This window comes from Elgaria multicarinata, chromosome 4 (assembly GCF_023053635.1).
Source record: "Elgaria multicarinata webbii isolate HBS135686 ecotype San Diego chromosome 4, rElgMul1.1.pri, whole genome shotgun sequence".
NCBI lineage: Eukaryota > Metazoa > Chordata > Lepidosauria > Squamata > Anguidae > Elgaria > Elgaria multicarinata.
The window spans coordinates 121,354,189-121,371,697 of NC_086174.1; the positions used below are offsets into that span (position 1 = coordinate 121,354,189).

The 17,509-nt window shown below is 39.1% G+C and overlaps 1 protein-coding gene across 2 annotated transcripts in view; it reads right to left on the reverse strand.

The window, feature by feature from the left end:
- Positions 1–17,509, reverse strand: part of ARHGEF10 (Rho guanine nucleotide exchange factor 10) — a 110,943-nt gene that overhangs the window by 61,472 nt on the left and 31,962 nt on the right. Inside the window, exons 6-15 of one of the 2 annotated variants that reach the window (XM_063125096.1) lie at positions 17,430–17,509; positions 15,961–16,017; positions 13,373–13,536; positions 11,783–11,899; positions 10,416–10,530; positions 8,300–8,406; positions 4,238–4,315; positions 3,874–4,053; positions 2,099–2,215; positions 724–816 (exon numbers count right to left, since the gene is read on the reverse strand). In XM_063125096.1, the coding sequence (XP_062981166.1) occupies positions 724–816; positions 2,099–2,215; positions 3,874–4,053; positions 4,238–4,315; positions 8,300–8,406; positions 10,416–10,530; positions 11,783–11,899; positions 13,373–13,536; positions 15,961–16,017; positions 17,430–17,509 (1,108 nt within the window). The remainder of the gene's footprint in view (positions 1–723; positions 817–2,098; positions 2,216–3,873; positions 4,054–4,237; positions 4,316–8,299; positions 8,407–10,415; positions 10,531–11,782; positions 11,900–13,372; positions 13,537–15,960; positions 16,018–17,429) is intronic. The other variant, XM_063125097.1, reaches the window with a different exon arrangement.

The window sequence follows — 17,509 nt, forward strand, 5'->3', positions numbered from 1 at the left end:
ACACCCTGTGGTATCGTGGGCTGTACATCAGAATAATACAGAGCTTTTCTATATGAGGGTGTTAATCAGCTGTTAATCCACTGTATCTATTTTCATTTTCATTACAAAATGTGATGAAACTGCCTCTAGGCAGGGTATCACTGTTTTATTTGTATATTTTGTACAGCACCAAGTACATTGTTGGTGCTATATAATAATAATAATAATAATAATAATAATAATAATAATAATAATAATGAGATCTGAGCACTACATGAGTGTTTCCTTTCTTGGTTTTCTGCTACACAACCTCTAGGTGGCACTTTCAAAATTAAATGCCACATTTTCCTTGCTCTTAAAAAAAAAACTCACCAAAATTAACGGTTACACACAGAAGTAAAACTAGAAGATCATGACGTTGTCTAAAGAACCCATAAACAATCATGAGTAGGGAATAACATGCCCATGATAAATGCCCATTCAGAAAAGCACAAAGTTGTCGTGCATGAAATGGTGGGGAGAGGAGAAGAAAAAATTAGCTATATAATTCACAACTGAAGTAACTTTTTAGACACATGGTTGTAAAAAAAAAAGGGGGGGGTTAAAGCCTACCCTATGCTATGGGCCCAGACCCCCTGTGCTTATTATGTCTTCAAAGTAAGATGTAGTTTGGCTCAAAGCCTTTGTATTGCCTTTAGCCTTTGTATTGCCTTTAGCCTTTGTATTGTTAATACCATGACTTGCCTGTAGCAGGAGGATGAACTGAGGAAAGCGTTGTATGGGTTTCATCATTAAGCCATAGAGTGTAATTCTATCAGGACTAGATTCTTGGCATTGCTGTAACGAGAAAGTCTTAACAGTTTATTTATATTAGCCACACTAATTTCCCCAAAGGAACAGAGATAAAGTGCAGGTTTTTTAATGTGGATTTTGGCTAAAGCCTAGATTCCTATAGCTCACTAACCAATACTATGAAGATTTCACTATTACAAATGATCAGAAGGTCGAGGTAACATAGTAACGTATTTCCAGTAAGCAACGAGAAAATGTAGTTAAGCCCTAATACTGCAACATAAAAAAGCTGGAAATTAGAGAGAGTATGCACACACACACAGAGAGTAATATTATTATTTGTTTATTTATTCTTATTTTAAACAATTATACTCTGCCTTTCAGCCCTAACAATATAACATGGAACCTAAAACAGTGGGGGGCCCAAGGATATAGAACTTTAAACTAGATTCAAAGCTAGACCTTGTTGGATATTTTCAATTAAAATAGTAAAGTATTGCACATCGCATTGCTTCAGGTACCACAGATGTCAGTTCAATAAGCAGGAAGCTAGAGGAATTAGTAGGATGATGTGCTGAGAATCCTCCCTCCTGGCTCCTACACTCTCAAGTCGGCTGCCACCCTAGTCAGCTGAAGACGCCATCTCCACTCCTGCTGTACTATGCTGACATTACAGTACAAAGAGACAAGCAACTGACAGGAATATTTGGGATCTCGTGTACTACATGCCCTTGTGGCTAAGCAACTTCTGCAAAGATTAGTACCCATTGATCAGAGCACTAGCAACTGCTTCCAGGCAGAAGGTGGAAGCTTATGGCACCCCAGTTGGCTGAGAGCTGTTGAGACTGCTCAAACTGTAGCAGCCTTATCAGAGTGCCTATTTCCAGGGGCATATGGTATCCTATATATAAATGCAGATTTTTAGAACCTGCTGGCTATGGTGGTACTAAGTGAGGTCGTCTTAGGACAGCATGACAGAATATGTTAATCACAGCCTTTGTCAGTCAGGAAGGACAGATGGTAGACTTGTATGTTTCACTTAAAATAAATGCATAGTGACTAGCATTGTTTTAATGACCTATGGAGTAACACTGGTACTTTCATACCTACAAGTCTGACCTAAACATGGATTTTTCAGAATCTCTCAGATAATGGCCCTCCATAGGATGGAGAGTTCACATCCAGCCCATCACGGTTGCCTTGACAGCCCATAGAACTGAGCTGTGCAGCAATACTCAAAAGGAACCCATCAAACAAGTCAGTCCTCAGTTTGTGGACCCCCATTTTCCCCACTTACATAAAGCATTTCAAATCCAAATGCACTCACCTTTAAAAACTCAAGGAAGGAAGGCTTTGTGGCACATGTTTTTTTGAGAATCCCCACAGCAGTACTAAAATTGTTTACGTACTCACTGTAAGCATCAAGCACCATAGATTTAGAAAACTGAAAGACATTTTTAAAAATGCAATTAGAAAGTGTTCTAGATCCAAAGCAAGAGCTACAAGTCAGAGTACAAAGTTTCTATAGTTTCCAACAGACTTCTCTGCATAAATATTATCACCATCATCATCATTATTAAGACATTTGTATCCCGCCCTATATCACAAGGATCTCAGAGCAGTATTATTATTAAGTCAAATATGTGTGGTGTAGGGGTTAGAGTGTTAGACTGGGATTCGCCATGAAACTCACTGGGTGAGACTGGACCAGTCATTGATTCTCAGCCTAACCTACCTCACAGGGTTGTTGTGAGGACAAAATGGAGAGGAGGATCATGTGAGCTGCCTTGAGTTCCTTGCGAGAGGAAAGAAGGCAAGATAGAAATGTAGCAGTAGTAATAGTAATAATATAAGAATACAAATAAGAACTTGCATTTCATAACAAAAGGAATGAAATGCAAATGTGCATCACACATCACAATTCAGCCATGTTATGACTCTGAAACAAGGTTCTACCCAGTTTAGATCTGCCCTTACATTGACATTTGATATTAAGAATATGCTCTAAAGCATAATGGGCTGTACTTGAGGACTTTCACAATTCAGGAATACAGATGGGAGGGGAAGGTAGCATGAGTACAATCACTCCAAGAATTCCTACATAGGACGAGCGGTGTTGCCAATGTTTGTAATATGAACTTCAACCACTCATAACAATGCAGCACTCACGCTGAAGCCAAGCACGTCTGGTCAGTGCCTGGATAGAAGACAGCCTGTATGTGGCCTCATATTCCATTGGGGGGGGGGGGGGGAGTGGGATATAAACTGAACTTAAAAAAAAAAATTAAAACCCTGACCATTAATCTGAGGTGAGCATGATGTTCCTGCAAATTCTTCTCAGTTTTGATTTTTTATCTAAGCTAGAAAAGAATTCCTCCCACTTACTTGACATGGTAGCAATCAGTTAAATGTGGCAGTAGGAAGGTCTCACTGGAAGAATTCCAGCTTCCCTGCAACAGCAGCATCCAAAACACCATGGACCCAGATTAATATTATTTTCTTACGGTGCCCAAGTCCTTCGTATGGATATCAGGCACTTGGGGGAAATTATACTTTCTAGGGTCTCTGGCATGCTGCAACTGCGTTCCAGCAGGTGCTATGGAGGGAGGCCTCCAGAAAGATGCCCTTGCTGTTCCCACTGCCAAGCATTAGAGAAGGCTGGGCTGTACGAACACACAGGCAGTGATGGCGGCAAAATGCTGCAACCCTGTTTTGATGTTCTTCATGAGTGCCAGAGAGGTGTAATAGTTTGAGCGTTTGACTGGGACTCAGGAGATCCAAGTTCTAGTCCTCACTCAGCCATTAAGCTCACCGGGTGACTTAGGCCAGCCACTGACTCTCAGCCTAGCCTAACTCACAGGGTTGCTGTGAGGATAAACTTGAGAGGAGGATGACCATGTAAGTCTCCTTGAAGGATGAAAAAAGCCAAGATATAAATGTAATGATAAATAACTAATGAGCGCAACAGGGATCTGAACTGAGTTTGGAACAGAGCTATTTTTCCGATTTTTTTGCCAAACTAGCTGGGTTTGCTGAGCTGAATGGAGCAGACAGGGGCTAAGTTGGTTGGGCTATTCTACATAGATGTGATCTTTTACGTACTGATGCAACAAAGACATCTCCAATCATTTCGACAGAATCCCACTCAGAGACACGACTGGCCAATGCTATTTGAAACATTGAATGGCACTGAAGAATTTCCTTAATTCGATAAAATACAATCTTTAGTTTTCTCTCACTCAATAATTTGGGTTCCATCTCTGAAAGAGGCTTCTCATATTGCTGAAATTAAAAAAAAGAATATGAATTAAATAGTTGCATCATTATCGTAATGTCAAATTAAAAGTTTTTCATTATAAACAAACATATCAGTAACAATAAATCACACCAGTGACATTGGTGTCACCTTACTTCTAATAAAAAAAAATCCATTAGCTTTCAAAGGTGCAAAAAGGTATTTAGTTACCTCCAGAATCCTTTTGAGAGCATCCACATAATTTTTCTCACTGTCAACCACAGCACCTAAAATATACCTTCTCACTACCTGTTAAATAAATAAAAAACACAAAAATCACACTCAGAACTGTGATTAAGAGATAACTTTGAAGAGACCTTCAGTTAATAACAGTCAGATTCTCTCTCAACAGGTCTAGTTAGCCATCTTCAAACTCTAGCGAAGAGTTAGAGACAGGAAAAGGGAGGAAAGAAGCTGAGAGGAGTCAATGCACAACCGCGGGGCCTGCTCCTGCTCCTTCAGTCACAGCTAAGACACAGCCAGTGGCACAGCAGTGGCGCATGCTCTTGTGTCACCTGAGGTGGAAAAAGAGGTGCCTCTGATGCTACAGCTGCCACATGCTCCAAGACACCATGAGTCCTGCCTGCCCTCTGGCTCACTCTGAGTAGGGTGAGCTTTCTGAAGAGCTGTGTTGGCCAGTGAAAGTTGCAGGCACAGCTCTTCAGAGTCTGAAATGCCTGGCTCTGAGGGGGGTCCTTCTTCACAGCCAAGCATTGACTGGAAAGGTGTCCCAGGTAATCTCTCAGGACACCTCTGCTTTGGAACAGCTGTCCACCCCTGTTGCTCTGACTAAAAAGAGGATCAGGCGGCTGTTCAAGAGGATGGTTTCACTCCACCTCATAGGAGGGCCAGGCCTGCAGTATTACACTTGCAACATCCCCATGAAGAATCATCTAAAGCTGCCTCAGCTTGACACTGAAGTTATGGAAACTAGCCCTAGGAAAAGGAACCACAGATAAAACTTTCAGAGAGAGAAAGGAAAGAGTGCTCAACAAAAGGGGCACAAGATGATATCTGTGAGGCAAAGATATCAAAAAGAGAGACCATAGCTAATTTCCTTGCCTGCCCAGCTAATTGGTATAACTTTGTGAGAATTCAAAAGTTGGATCTTGGAGAACAACTAGAAACAGCTAATATCAAGAGTGCTACAGGGAGTCCAGACACATGCCCTCTCTGATTCCAAACTAGGAATGGGTGAGAATTTTGATCATTTTTAAAATATAACTTTCCAAAATTCACAATTTCTCCATAAATGCGATGGGAGGAAATGATTTTTTAAAAAATAAAATAAAATCAGATGTTAGAAAGCAAAACAGACTGATTTGCCCCATCCAGGCAGATGGGTAAATCCAAGTTTCGGATTCGCTCACCCTGGTTTTGACTTATTTTTAAAATTCTGGGGTTGAATCCTTGTGTATTTCACTAAGTTTGCGGTGCTGAATTAGGGGTGATACCTCTTTCTTTCAGTCTGTCAGGCTCCTCATATTTTTCTGACAGGCTGCTCATCTTTTGACAGTTAGATGGCAGGCAGGTACAACATGGTACTTAATGAATTTGGCCAGTGGCAGGCTGAGAATTTGATTCAGTTCATTTTTGCTAAAAATTTGAAAAAGTTTGCAAATGCTTTCATAAGCAGAAGATAAACAAACTTGAGATTTAACACACAAAAAATTATGAAAGAATGTAAAGCTGACAGATTTATCCATCCCTACCATAGACATAGGACTAATACAAGGTTATTTCTTCCTGATTTCATCTCACAACTTAAAGATGTGCATCATGTTAAAATAATTGTATGCCTGTGACCTAGTGAGGGACACATTAGTTCAATCAGCCTCAACAATGAAAGAGGCATGCATTTACCCATTCTAAAAAGATGCTCTCGCACATCTAAGCATGTTTTAAGATGTTCTGATGAACAGTAACCATAGCAGCCCATATTATGTTTCACATCATGCCACCCCAATTCCTTGGACCCAGAATTCCCTCAGAAGCCTTAATCATTAGCAATTTTAGCACAGGGCTGCAGCTGGACCTGCTGCTTTGCTGAATTACAGGTTGTTCTCTTTACACAGAAGATGACAGATGGTGGGATCAAAGTTCCAAGAACAGTGCTGGTACCTATTTTAACCATCTTTCAAAATATATTATAATGAGTGCCCAACTAGATGCACCACATTTTAACACAAATCTCACTTTATGTGTTCGGAGTTTCTATACACCTAAAACACTTAAAATAAAGAATCATATATCATGCATATAAACTAAAAGAGTCACAGAAAAATGTTCATGACTCTTGGTCATATAGGCACTTACAAGTACAATTATGTCAGCATGACCAAATAGTCTTAACTATTCCTGTTTGAATGTACAATAGAGATCAGGTTTTAGCTTATTATATTATTATACATGTGGATTTGGAAGTTCTCAAACAGGTGGATTTGGAAGTTGAGCTTGCATCCTGCTGCACCTAACGCAGGGTGAGAGGAAGCACTTCTTACGCCAAAGAAAGGGAGGGAGGAAGAGATGGGGAGAGGAAAGGGCTCTTCCTGCATTATCTCAACGAAACTGGGAGCATTCAAAAAATCCCCTTTCATGTTTTGCTGCAGAGGAGGAAAGTGCGCCCTGCATTTCTCACTTGCCCCAAAGCCAGCATTATCACAGTATTCATTGGATTTGGAAGGAATGAAAAGGGATTTGGAAATGAGCCCAGGAATCACTTTCTCATTGAACAGTTGAAGCATTTATCTATGAGACTTGGAGAAAGGGCAGCGGTGATTAGCCCAACAGATGATCACCACTGCAATAGCCATTTCTCTTCCTGTCTCTGCATCTCTTCCCACCAATAGCATACATCCCTTTCCTTCTCTGTGGCCATTTATGCCAACAGCTTTAACTTCTGAGCAATTAGAATGTTGGCAAACATTCTACAACAACAGAGAGCTTCGGCTATGGGGCGCGGTATATAAATGTAATAAATAATAATATGCCCCAAGCAATTCAACTAGTGGCTATGGGCACTTATTTCACTAAGCTGAAACAGGAACTTTCACAGGGAGTGTGTTTGGAGGTTTCAGAAAAAGCAGCCGCTGTTATTATTTTTCCCAATGTTTGTAATCTCTCTCTACAACCATGATAAATGCCTTAGCAGATTATCCACAGGCTTGATACGAATTCACTATTACTAATTCACTAGTCACATGGGGAAATGGTTAAGGATCTATCATTATGTGATTATTTGGGGTTCAAAAAACAAGGTTAGTTCACCAAGATCTTTCTGAACTAAAAACCATCCCAAGAGCCAAAACAATTAAGTGATCTAGCATTTCTTGTATCAGTAAGTGGCAAAGCACAAAGATATATAGTTAACCAAGAATCAGGTATCCTATTATGCCACCCTGTGGAAAGCAGCAGCATGTACAACTTTACATAAATTTCTTTTTTTATTCAGACCTTATCAACAGGGCTGGCTCTACCATTAGGCAGAGTGAGCTGGCTGCCTCAAGCAGCAGGTGCTAGGAGCAGGTAATGGAGGACAAAGCTGTCCCCCTTAAGCTAACCTGCAGTCCTTAGGTATGACTGAAGATGTTGTTCTATTAACTGTGTCAAAATAAGTGTCAGCTGTAGTTTCTGTACATAGAACGGAGGTAGGTGCACCATCTTGTCCTTTGCTTAAGGCAGAAAAATGTCTTGGCCAAGTCCTGGTTATCAAATACAAACTTGCAAATAGTCACTAGCTTGGTCACCTGTGGTGAATACAAATTAACTTAAGGGAAGATTTGGAAAAGGTTTGTTAATCCAGAAATGTCTAATATAGATATGAGTGGACAGATATGTTGGTTAATGAAGTGCTATGGAGGGACATATGGGGCAAATTATTTATTCAGCCAATTTTTGGGTTTGCTGTTTTTTGAAGTTTAGATTTCACAGATTTGTAAGAAACCACCACAGGAAATAAGCATGTCAAAATGTAATGTGTATTAACATGTTGTATGCATAGAGTTAAATAGAACTATAATTATTATAGAGGTTTGTGCAACTAAGCTATATTGTCATTTTCTTTTGAAGAACCAACCCACTGGCTTATCACATCAGGATTTTGCTTCAACAAATAGTACTGAACCAATTTAGTTTGCACATCCATTTTGTGAAAGGCAAGTGAACAATGTGTCAATGAAGAAAGAGAAACAATACCATTTTGTGTCACATTTCAACAACATCTAGTATACAAACCTGTTGCTGTGATAATCCATCAGGCATAGGAGTCATGATTGCCTCTGTATGCACACAGTCTACATCAATAAATAGCTCCTCTTCTTCCAGACAGGATGATCTATGATCTAGAAATAATTTACTTTGCTAGAATTTCATCCATATGTGTGTATATATATATACGTGACAATGGCATTTTTATGTTTTGGATCAGCATCTCTGCACTGTAACATCTCTGCATTTCTTTCAGCATTACTGTATATGATTCGATTCCCACATTCATATTTATTGTTCTAAAAATGACCATGGTGTAAATTTACCAATAACCTTCATGCAATAAAATTGCATAATTTTATTGCATAAAATTTTATTGCATAAAATTCTGAATATTCATCCATATGGAGAGATTTGAAGCTCTGAAAGCTACTGGATGTCTGGGATACCAGCTCACCATAGTGTGTATCTATGTGTACATTCAGAAGAAGCATTCACTACACAATAGCTATAGATAAGAAATCTCAGGGTGCCTTTTCTACAGGTGTACAGAAACTCTTTCAGCCTGATGAATTCCATTTCAGACAAGCTCTCAGGAGCCACATTCCAGTGGTGGGTGGGGCAAAGGCAAAAGGGGAGAGGCCAAAATACAAGCATAATTCCGAGTAACGCTCTTACTCACTAAGCCTTAGGAGAGGCATTTCAACCTTTTAGAATGAGAGGAAACTGCTGAAAAGCTGGAACCATCAAACAAGCAGTGATAGGGAGAAACGTGTGGGTCTAGGGAAGATGGCATGGCCTTTGGGAGAATCTCAGAGGGCAGGATTGCCCCCGCCCCCTGAGATTTGGCCCCAGGGCCTGAAGTTCTACATCTCTGCTTTACTAGATCAGAAATTAATAAAAGAAAGGGCATGAGACAGCTTTTAATGCCATGTTTGCTGAAAAGGGGGGCAAGAATTTGTAGAGCTACGTAAAACTATAACCTGGGCCGTTTTTACTCCTGCCTTTTTCCCCAGGATCGTCCCTGGATTGTTCCTGTGCATCCAAATGCCACACAGGGGATCCCGGGAGCAGACAGCGATGATCCCTCCATTTTCGTGGGATAACTCTTAGGTTTAGAAAGGGCCCTGGTGTCTTTTCTACACCTTCCTGCTGATTTCTCCATGTTAGAGAAAGGGTTACCTTTTATATAATCAGCATAGCTTGCAAGTCAACCAAAATGAGGGAAATTGGCAACTAAGGATATACTTAAGGCCACTCTACTCGCTGTGGATTTAGGACTGAGTTTATAATTTATATAGCAGACACAAGCACTACATGCACACCAATGTTTGCTGCAGTGAAGAACACATATGTGAAGGAGGGACATGCAAATAATCAAGCAATAAACATGAAAGAGAGTAACCAAGAGAGTATATCCCTGCTGCCAATCCACAGAAACACTTTTGACATTATTTTTATTAGAAGAGATCTTAGAGCAGTCTATGTCAGCTTGGGATACTTGTAATTTTAAATCAATTTCCTTTCTAAACCGCATATTCAAAATTCAGCTAAGTCCATGTCCTATGAATATTTGACATGAGAGATCACCAAAAACAAAACGCTGGATTTAGCAATAGGTCTGACTTTTTATGCTTAGTAAGAAAAGAGATGGACTGGAGCACATCACACTCATTTACAACAAGTGCATTTTAAAAAAAAACAAGCAGAAGTTACTTCAACCAGCACAACCCTGATCAAGCTAATCTTTATCTTTTTGGGTTCTGGGAGAGATGCTAGATAAACCACCTGATTTGGCTCACAAATGAACACAATATATTTTGCACACACTTAGGCTTTATATGATTTAATGCCTCACTAAAACAAAATTAAGCACTATTTGAAAAGTCAGCATTTCTGCCATTCAATTAGTCTCATCTAGAAAAAGATAAGAAACCGCCTTGATTTCTCATTACTACGTGGTACCTCTTGCCAAGGGCTGAGATAAATCAGCTTTCTAAAGCACTTTTGTTGATATACAGGTTACAGATGCAAGGAGGAAATAATGGCACTGGGTCATTATTCCTACAATGCTAGTTTTACCAAAATAAATTAGTAGGCACATTTATATATATATACATATATAAAAATGGTTAACACATACCTTGACTAATAAATGACTTGGTTCTAATGAATGACCGACCTTTCTTCACAGCAGCCTTCGTCTTTTCAAGTCCATCTTTGGTGCCTTCCCTAGCTGCCCTCATGAGCTTTTGCATCTGCAAGACAGTACCAAACACATCCTACAAATTCAGTGAATATAAGCGTGGAATTCAATGGCTTATTGTAACATTGTGGCAAATACAGCATGCAACTAGTTGCTCTTTAAAAGAACACTGTCAAGCCGTGAAGGCTAAAGACAATAGACCATGCTATGTAGTGATGTATGTCCCTTGTTATGCAAACTTTTACCCTTTATGGGTTGTTTTTTAATAGGTCTTCCATATTTTTCACATATGCTATGAATGCATGCATACAATGTATGCATGTTTTCCATTAACAATAAATTTTCCTCCTTAATAGAACCTGAATTTCATCCAACAGTGTTTTTTTTTAAAAAAATGAAATCTGATAGGCATTCAATACCATATTTTCAGCGCTCAGTTCTCTTGATAAAGACTTCATATCTACCGAATTGTTTTAAATGCACTCAAAGTTGCAGAACTGCAATACTACATTTCTGAAACAGTATTACATCTTCTAATTACTCCACACCTTGAGCTTCATCTGACAAAAATACTGTCTTCAATTTATTTTTAAGGAACGGTATTTCTCTTGACGTTCTCTAGTGGTGAACAATTAGCATAAATTAATCCAGTTCCTATTTTGCAAGAAGGAATCTCCCTGCACAATGGTACGGGATGGAGAGAGAGAGAGAGAGGGCGGATAATCCTCTAAGCTTTTGCTTACATTTGCACAGAGTTTCAAAATCTCCCTTCCCTTTGTGGAAACTTTTCTTTTCTATGATGCCTTTAAAAGTATAAAAATAATGTTGCATAAGAACAGAGCTTATATATCCAATTAGATATTAATTTATTTAGTTTTTACTAGAATGTGTTTGAGCTGAAAAAGAGAGAAAACAACTCAATTTATTACATCTCCATTCAAAATCCAAAAGAGCTAAGATATATACAGTCTTGCTGGAGAAAGTCGCCTTTGCCACCTCAGCTGTCTTGAGCCACAATGATACATCCATGTGGAGCAGCTTGTGATAGAAGAGCTAAAAATCAATACAGAAAATTGCTTGGTATCTCACTTTATAAGCATTATAAGCAGAAGGGCAAAGAGAAGTTAGCTGGCATAAAAGTCCTTGACAATGCTCTTTTAAGGCCAGCGGCAATGCAGACCGCTCAGTCTGAATACATACTGTCCAATTTTTCCCATCTGTTTTGTTTATTAAAACACGCATTCATTGTGTTTGAAGAACAATAACGTTAACATTTATCTTGTTACAAAAGTCAACTACACTACCTTCAGCTCATGTTTTTGCTTTAGTTGCTGAATCTCTACCGCTCCCACCGTGTTTGCCATCAAATCTTTCATCTTTTTCTCATAGTGCTCCTTTAAACGGGTTAGGTCATGAGAAAGCTATAGCATACAAAAAGATACAATCTTAAACTTTACTCTAAAGCGCTTGAGCTGTATCACGCATGCTGGTGGCCAGATAAGGAAAGGGGTTGTAACTAGTAAGAAGGTAGTTGCCTTCTGCTTTTATTAAAACTCAAATTCCAGAATCAATCTGTTTCTGCTTCACTCCATTCTCCCTTAAAGGCAAATAATTTTAAATAAATAAAAATAAATTCATAGACAAGACTAGTTTTCCAAGAGTGTTGAACATAGGTTTTTCTGTTCACCTGAACCATGATAAAAAAAAAACCCCACTATGCTACATTTTTTAAAAAAAACATTTTGTTCATATCTTATGACCATCAATTTTTTAAAACTGGAATTCGTCTATGCATCATTATTGAAAAGGTCTACACTTTAAAACACATCTAAACCTATCTTGTGTTTTGAAGTCTCCTGGTTGTTTATTTAAGGAACCCCTTTATTTATTTATTAAATTTATATACCGCCCCATAGTCGAAGCTCTCTGGGCAGTTTACAAAAACCTTTACTCCCTTTCTCAATCCTTTGTTCCTAGTTCTGCTGTCTACTATGTTTTTAAAATATATATAAGGTGAGGACTGTCTCTACTATAGACTTGTCAAGAATACAAAATTCTTGATATCTCCCTTTATAGGCATTCTATCATCTGCTATAAGTTATACTAACATATTATAGGTTCTAATCAGCTGGCTATTACAAACTGTGATAAGTTAATTAAGTGGACTAGATTTAATTTATAGAAAGGAAGGACAATGATACATTCTAGTAAGTTGGGGGATTTTTCCAAAGCTTGTCTGGAAAGAAACTTGTGCATCTTTCCAGTCTTGTCTCTTGAGTACAAGCCACATCTCTTAGACAGTGCAGCTCTGTGGATATCCCCAAAATAAAGTGAAAACTTAGTTTCCATAGAAGGAGGAAAGGAAAGGAACCTCTCGTGCAAGCACTGAGTCATTACTGACTCTTGGAGGGATACCAGCTTTCGCTAACGTTTTCTTGGCAGGCCTTACAGTGGGATGGTTTGCCGTTGCCTTCCCCGGACGTTATTACCTTTCCCCCAGCTAACTGGGTACTCATTTTACCAACCTCGGGAGGATGGAAGGCTGAGTCAACCTGAGCCAGCTGCCTCAGAACCAGCTTCCGCTGGGATTGAACTCAGGCTGTGGGGAGAGTTTCAGCTGCAGAAACTGCTGCTTTACTGCTCTGCGCCACACGAGGCTCTTTTCCATAGAAGATAGAGCTCATATTTTGAAATTCCACTTGCATGCATTTATCAACCTCCTTTTCTGTCTCACTTTGCCTCAGTTCGCTTTTCCTCTCTCATTTTAAATTACAATGTTTGTGGTTTAAAATCAGATGCATGAGAAAAACTGGACAACATAAAGCTTGGGCAACTATGGCACTTGGAAGCGTATCAACAATATGGTAGAAAAATGCTGTCAGAAAGTTACATACTTGTTTTCTGTGGTTGCCACGCAGAAAAGAACTGGGTATTCCATTTTTACACTCTGAGTCACTCTGTTCTTCATAGCTTTCAAACTCACTTGAACTCCACCCATATTCTAGAGAGCTATTTCCACCTTCATCTCCATTCTCAACATCATCGTAAATCATCTCCTCTGTATGCATTAATATGCAAAATATAATTTATTAATCTATGGAGAAGCTTAAATTTATTACAAATTACATGTGGTTATTAAACAAGGAATATCTCTCTACCATTGCCAAGTTGAAGAGGCAAAACCTTATAGGGAACGCTTACAATTTTCAGTCCAGGTGGTAAGAATGAGTAAAAGGATTTTTGTATTGTTTTTTAAATCAACTTATTTATTATCACATTACAGATTTTAGAATTCAGCTCTACGTTGGAATCTGGCTCAGTTCAGACGACTCGTTAGTCAATGTAGAATGAAAACTTCACTCAACAGTTGAGTTTTTAGGAGGTACTCCCCACACATGTTCTAACTCCACCGTTGTGTGACTCTGGGCTACCATAGGGTTGAATAAAATCCATTGTGATGTTTGATTGACAGTTCCTCCACCCTCTCTCCTCCCCCAGTCCTCCCTATAGTATCCCATCAGTCATTGCTGCAAAAAAACAATCCAGGCAGCTCTCCCAGAGCAGCACTCGCTCCTTTTGCTGCTCTTGCCAGGGAACTCTGTAGTCAGTGGGAAAAGTCAACTCAATGCAGTGGAAAACTTCACGGAGCCCTCCACACAACTTACAACATAACAATTGTGCAGGAACTCTCCTCTGCACAGCGTGGATATTCAGCATAGAGTGTTTTACACACACACACAAAACACCTCTACCATGGTGTAGAGTTTTCCTGCCAGACAACACATTTCTCAACAGTGATGTAAAAACTCTGCTGTGGAGTTATTAAACCACCGTTGAGAAATGTGTTGTCTGAACTGAGCCTCTCTCTCATATTATAGGTTCTGGAGAGTGTACTTTTCAAGTTTGTTTATTAAATGGGGAATGAACTTCACAACTTTCTAGCCTGTTTTGTGGAGAGACACTTAAAAACCATAAATCTAATATATTTATTCCTATGCACATATGGCCATAAAGTGTTTTAAGAATGACATTCTCTTTCTTTCCATTACTCCTTTTCTACATGTATTCATTTATAACGAGTTCCTAAAATCTTCTCTATTATGAACTGTAATATCAGGAAAACTGCAGTCATGCTTAAATTTAAAAAAATCAAACAAAACCCATGCATTCTATGAGAAAGAATTAACCACTGACATGTGAACCTCCCTTTCCTGTACCTTCTGCCATTTCAAGCAATTACTTTTATCATGTATGTTACAAAAATAGTTGAAACCAGGCTATCAGTCTAAGTGATCCATAGCAGTTATAAATAGAATGAAATTCAACAGGGACAAACATAGAACTTAAAACCCAGAAGGAAGGAAGACCTAGATAAATAATACCAACACATGGGATAAGTGGCCATGAAGCATCACTAATGGAAAAATAAGTATAGGTTACAGTGGACAAGAAACTGTACATGAATCAACATAAAGAGGCACACAAAACTGAGTTTGAGACAAAAGGGGTGGGGTTGCTTTTTGCAGACATTTCACTAATTTAACAAAAACCTTTTCAGGGATTGGGTGTGTATGTGGATTGGGATGAAGGAGATAACAATTATAACCTCCACAGTCAAGCACTAAATAGCCAGTTAGATTTGACAATGTGATGTTAATAAAGAGGTCAAACAACCTCACTTCAGAGTGAGGGCAAAACTTTCTGATCACATTGGTTACCACAGTGTCATGATGGCATCATGCTCACAACATGATCCCTGACTGGCTGGGATCAAATATGGAGAACTAGACCTTATGAATGGCAGCAGCAGAATCAGGAGAATGGCTGTGAATAGCCATGAAAAACAAAATGAAAAATGCATGTTTATGGGTTTTCGGGAGAACGTTCCCTACAACCATCGAAACCACTGCTTATGGTCTGATAAGTAGACATACGACCAATTTGCTGAACCCCACAAAAAATAACCTAAAATGGCATTGATAAGACAGGAACATACCTTGGGTTAAATCCAACATCACAAAAGTGGACTTATGCTCATTTAAACTTATGCTCATGTGACTTACTCCCCTTTCTCTCCTCTCCCCTGCAGCCCCCTCATGCATACCCCAAATCTGCTCCAGAGGGTTCCCCAACCTTCCATTCTGCCAGTGGTTTTCATTCCACAGGCAGGCAGCTAGCACTGGTTATAACCCTATACATTTGTAAATGGAAAAGTAGGAGTGCTCCCTTCACTTGAATACCACTTCCTTGCTCCAATTCACCCCGCAACTGGGTCTTCCACTTTCCATGGGGTGTGACCTGTATGTTTGTAAATACGTAACTGGAACACTATGGGAGGAGCTAACAGGAAGTAGGAAGTGACGTGGAGCAGGTAACTGTCAGGCAGGGAAAGGATTAAGCATCTTCTCTTTTTGGAATAGTGCTTTTTCCTGTGCATACTATTAATAATACCAAGTCTAAAAGGTCGAATTTAAGTCCATACCTGGTTCAGAGTCTGAATTTTCTCTTGGTACATCATCATATATTACCTCATCTGGATCTAAAAAATGATATTGAAAGACCTTAATACATTATGAGAAATTCCTTTAAAAAAGACTTTTAGCAAGACATATGCTTAAAGACAGATATGATAAAAGAAAGGTTAAGGAGAAATAATAGCTGCAATGCATCACATAATCTATTATATGAGAGCCTTCTTCACTAGATGGGAGCATGTAGTCCATTCTGATGCCACTCCACAACTTCATATGCAGGGCTGATTTATGCATGCTGGCATTTTATACGTACAAATGCATATTCTATACGGCTGGCTGCCCATGCCACAATCTACATTTTCAGTTCCATATGCTTATCGGTCCCTGCACAAAGACTGCCTAGAGCAACCCCTTCTCAACGGACAACCCCCTGGTCAGTTTCATATCTACATTGTTCTAGGAATGGATGAGCAGTCTCTTTCCAGTAGGTCACATTTGCATGTATTTACCCACAAGTTTGTTCTGTCTTGTTTCCCATTAATAAGTAACATTTAAATGTGAATTTTTGTGCAGATTTTAAATGCATTTTCATTCAAAATTCACATTTTAAAATGTTAAAATAGTGTATTTTCAGAGAGAATGCATGTATTTGTTCCTAAAACTGTTGAACATTTCAGAAGTGCAAACACTACTGGATAACTGAATTCCAATCCACACATTAATCCTGAAGGTGCAGATGAAGTCTGTTCATATTAGAATCCACAAAGATCAAATTCGTGGATGGCCATTTCCAGACTCACTGCAGAAGTAGTAGGAAAAGCATGCCAGGTACAATTCTGTACTTTGCAGCCTTTGTAAACACATCTTTGATTTTGCAACAAGATTTCCAACTTTATCTGTTTCTTTCCTCTCTCCAGCATGCGTGCAAGTTTGCACATTCAGCTGTTGATAAAATGCTTTTTCCCCTGATAGAAATTAAATGAGATGAAATCAGACATGTCATCTGGGATATTTGTCCATACCAGAGGAATTACAGGGCAGTATACAATGTAATTGTGATGTTGTGCTAGTGGAAACTAGGCTATGAACTATACGCAAGAGGAGAATCCAACTAAAGTTGCAAACAGTTGTGCACTACACTCGTGCAACCTGTTTTGCAAGCGGTTACACCACAGGTTGCACAAGCAAAATGCACAACAACTTGCTCAACCGAAAGAGCTCCACTAGAAATATTTGAGTATTCGGATACTGCTCACAATATTCACATTTGAAGTAGATTACTGCAGCATCCCTACAAGCAAAGAAGTTCTCGAATTCCCAAGTCTAACCTGAACAATGAGATCAGTCAAAGCATCCAGAAATGTGAAGGAATTCATTCCAAAATTAAATCCCACATTCTAATATAAGCAGGCATTTGGGCCATTACCTGAGGCTCACCAACTCATCATACAGAAGAACTGTGGTCACCAGTACTTACTCTCCATCCACTCAGTGTTTGCAGGATCAGCAGCCCATTTGGCCAAGGTATTATCAGCTTTATTCCCCTGATTATCTTCA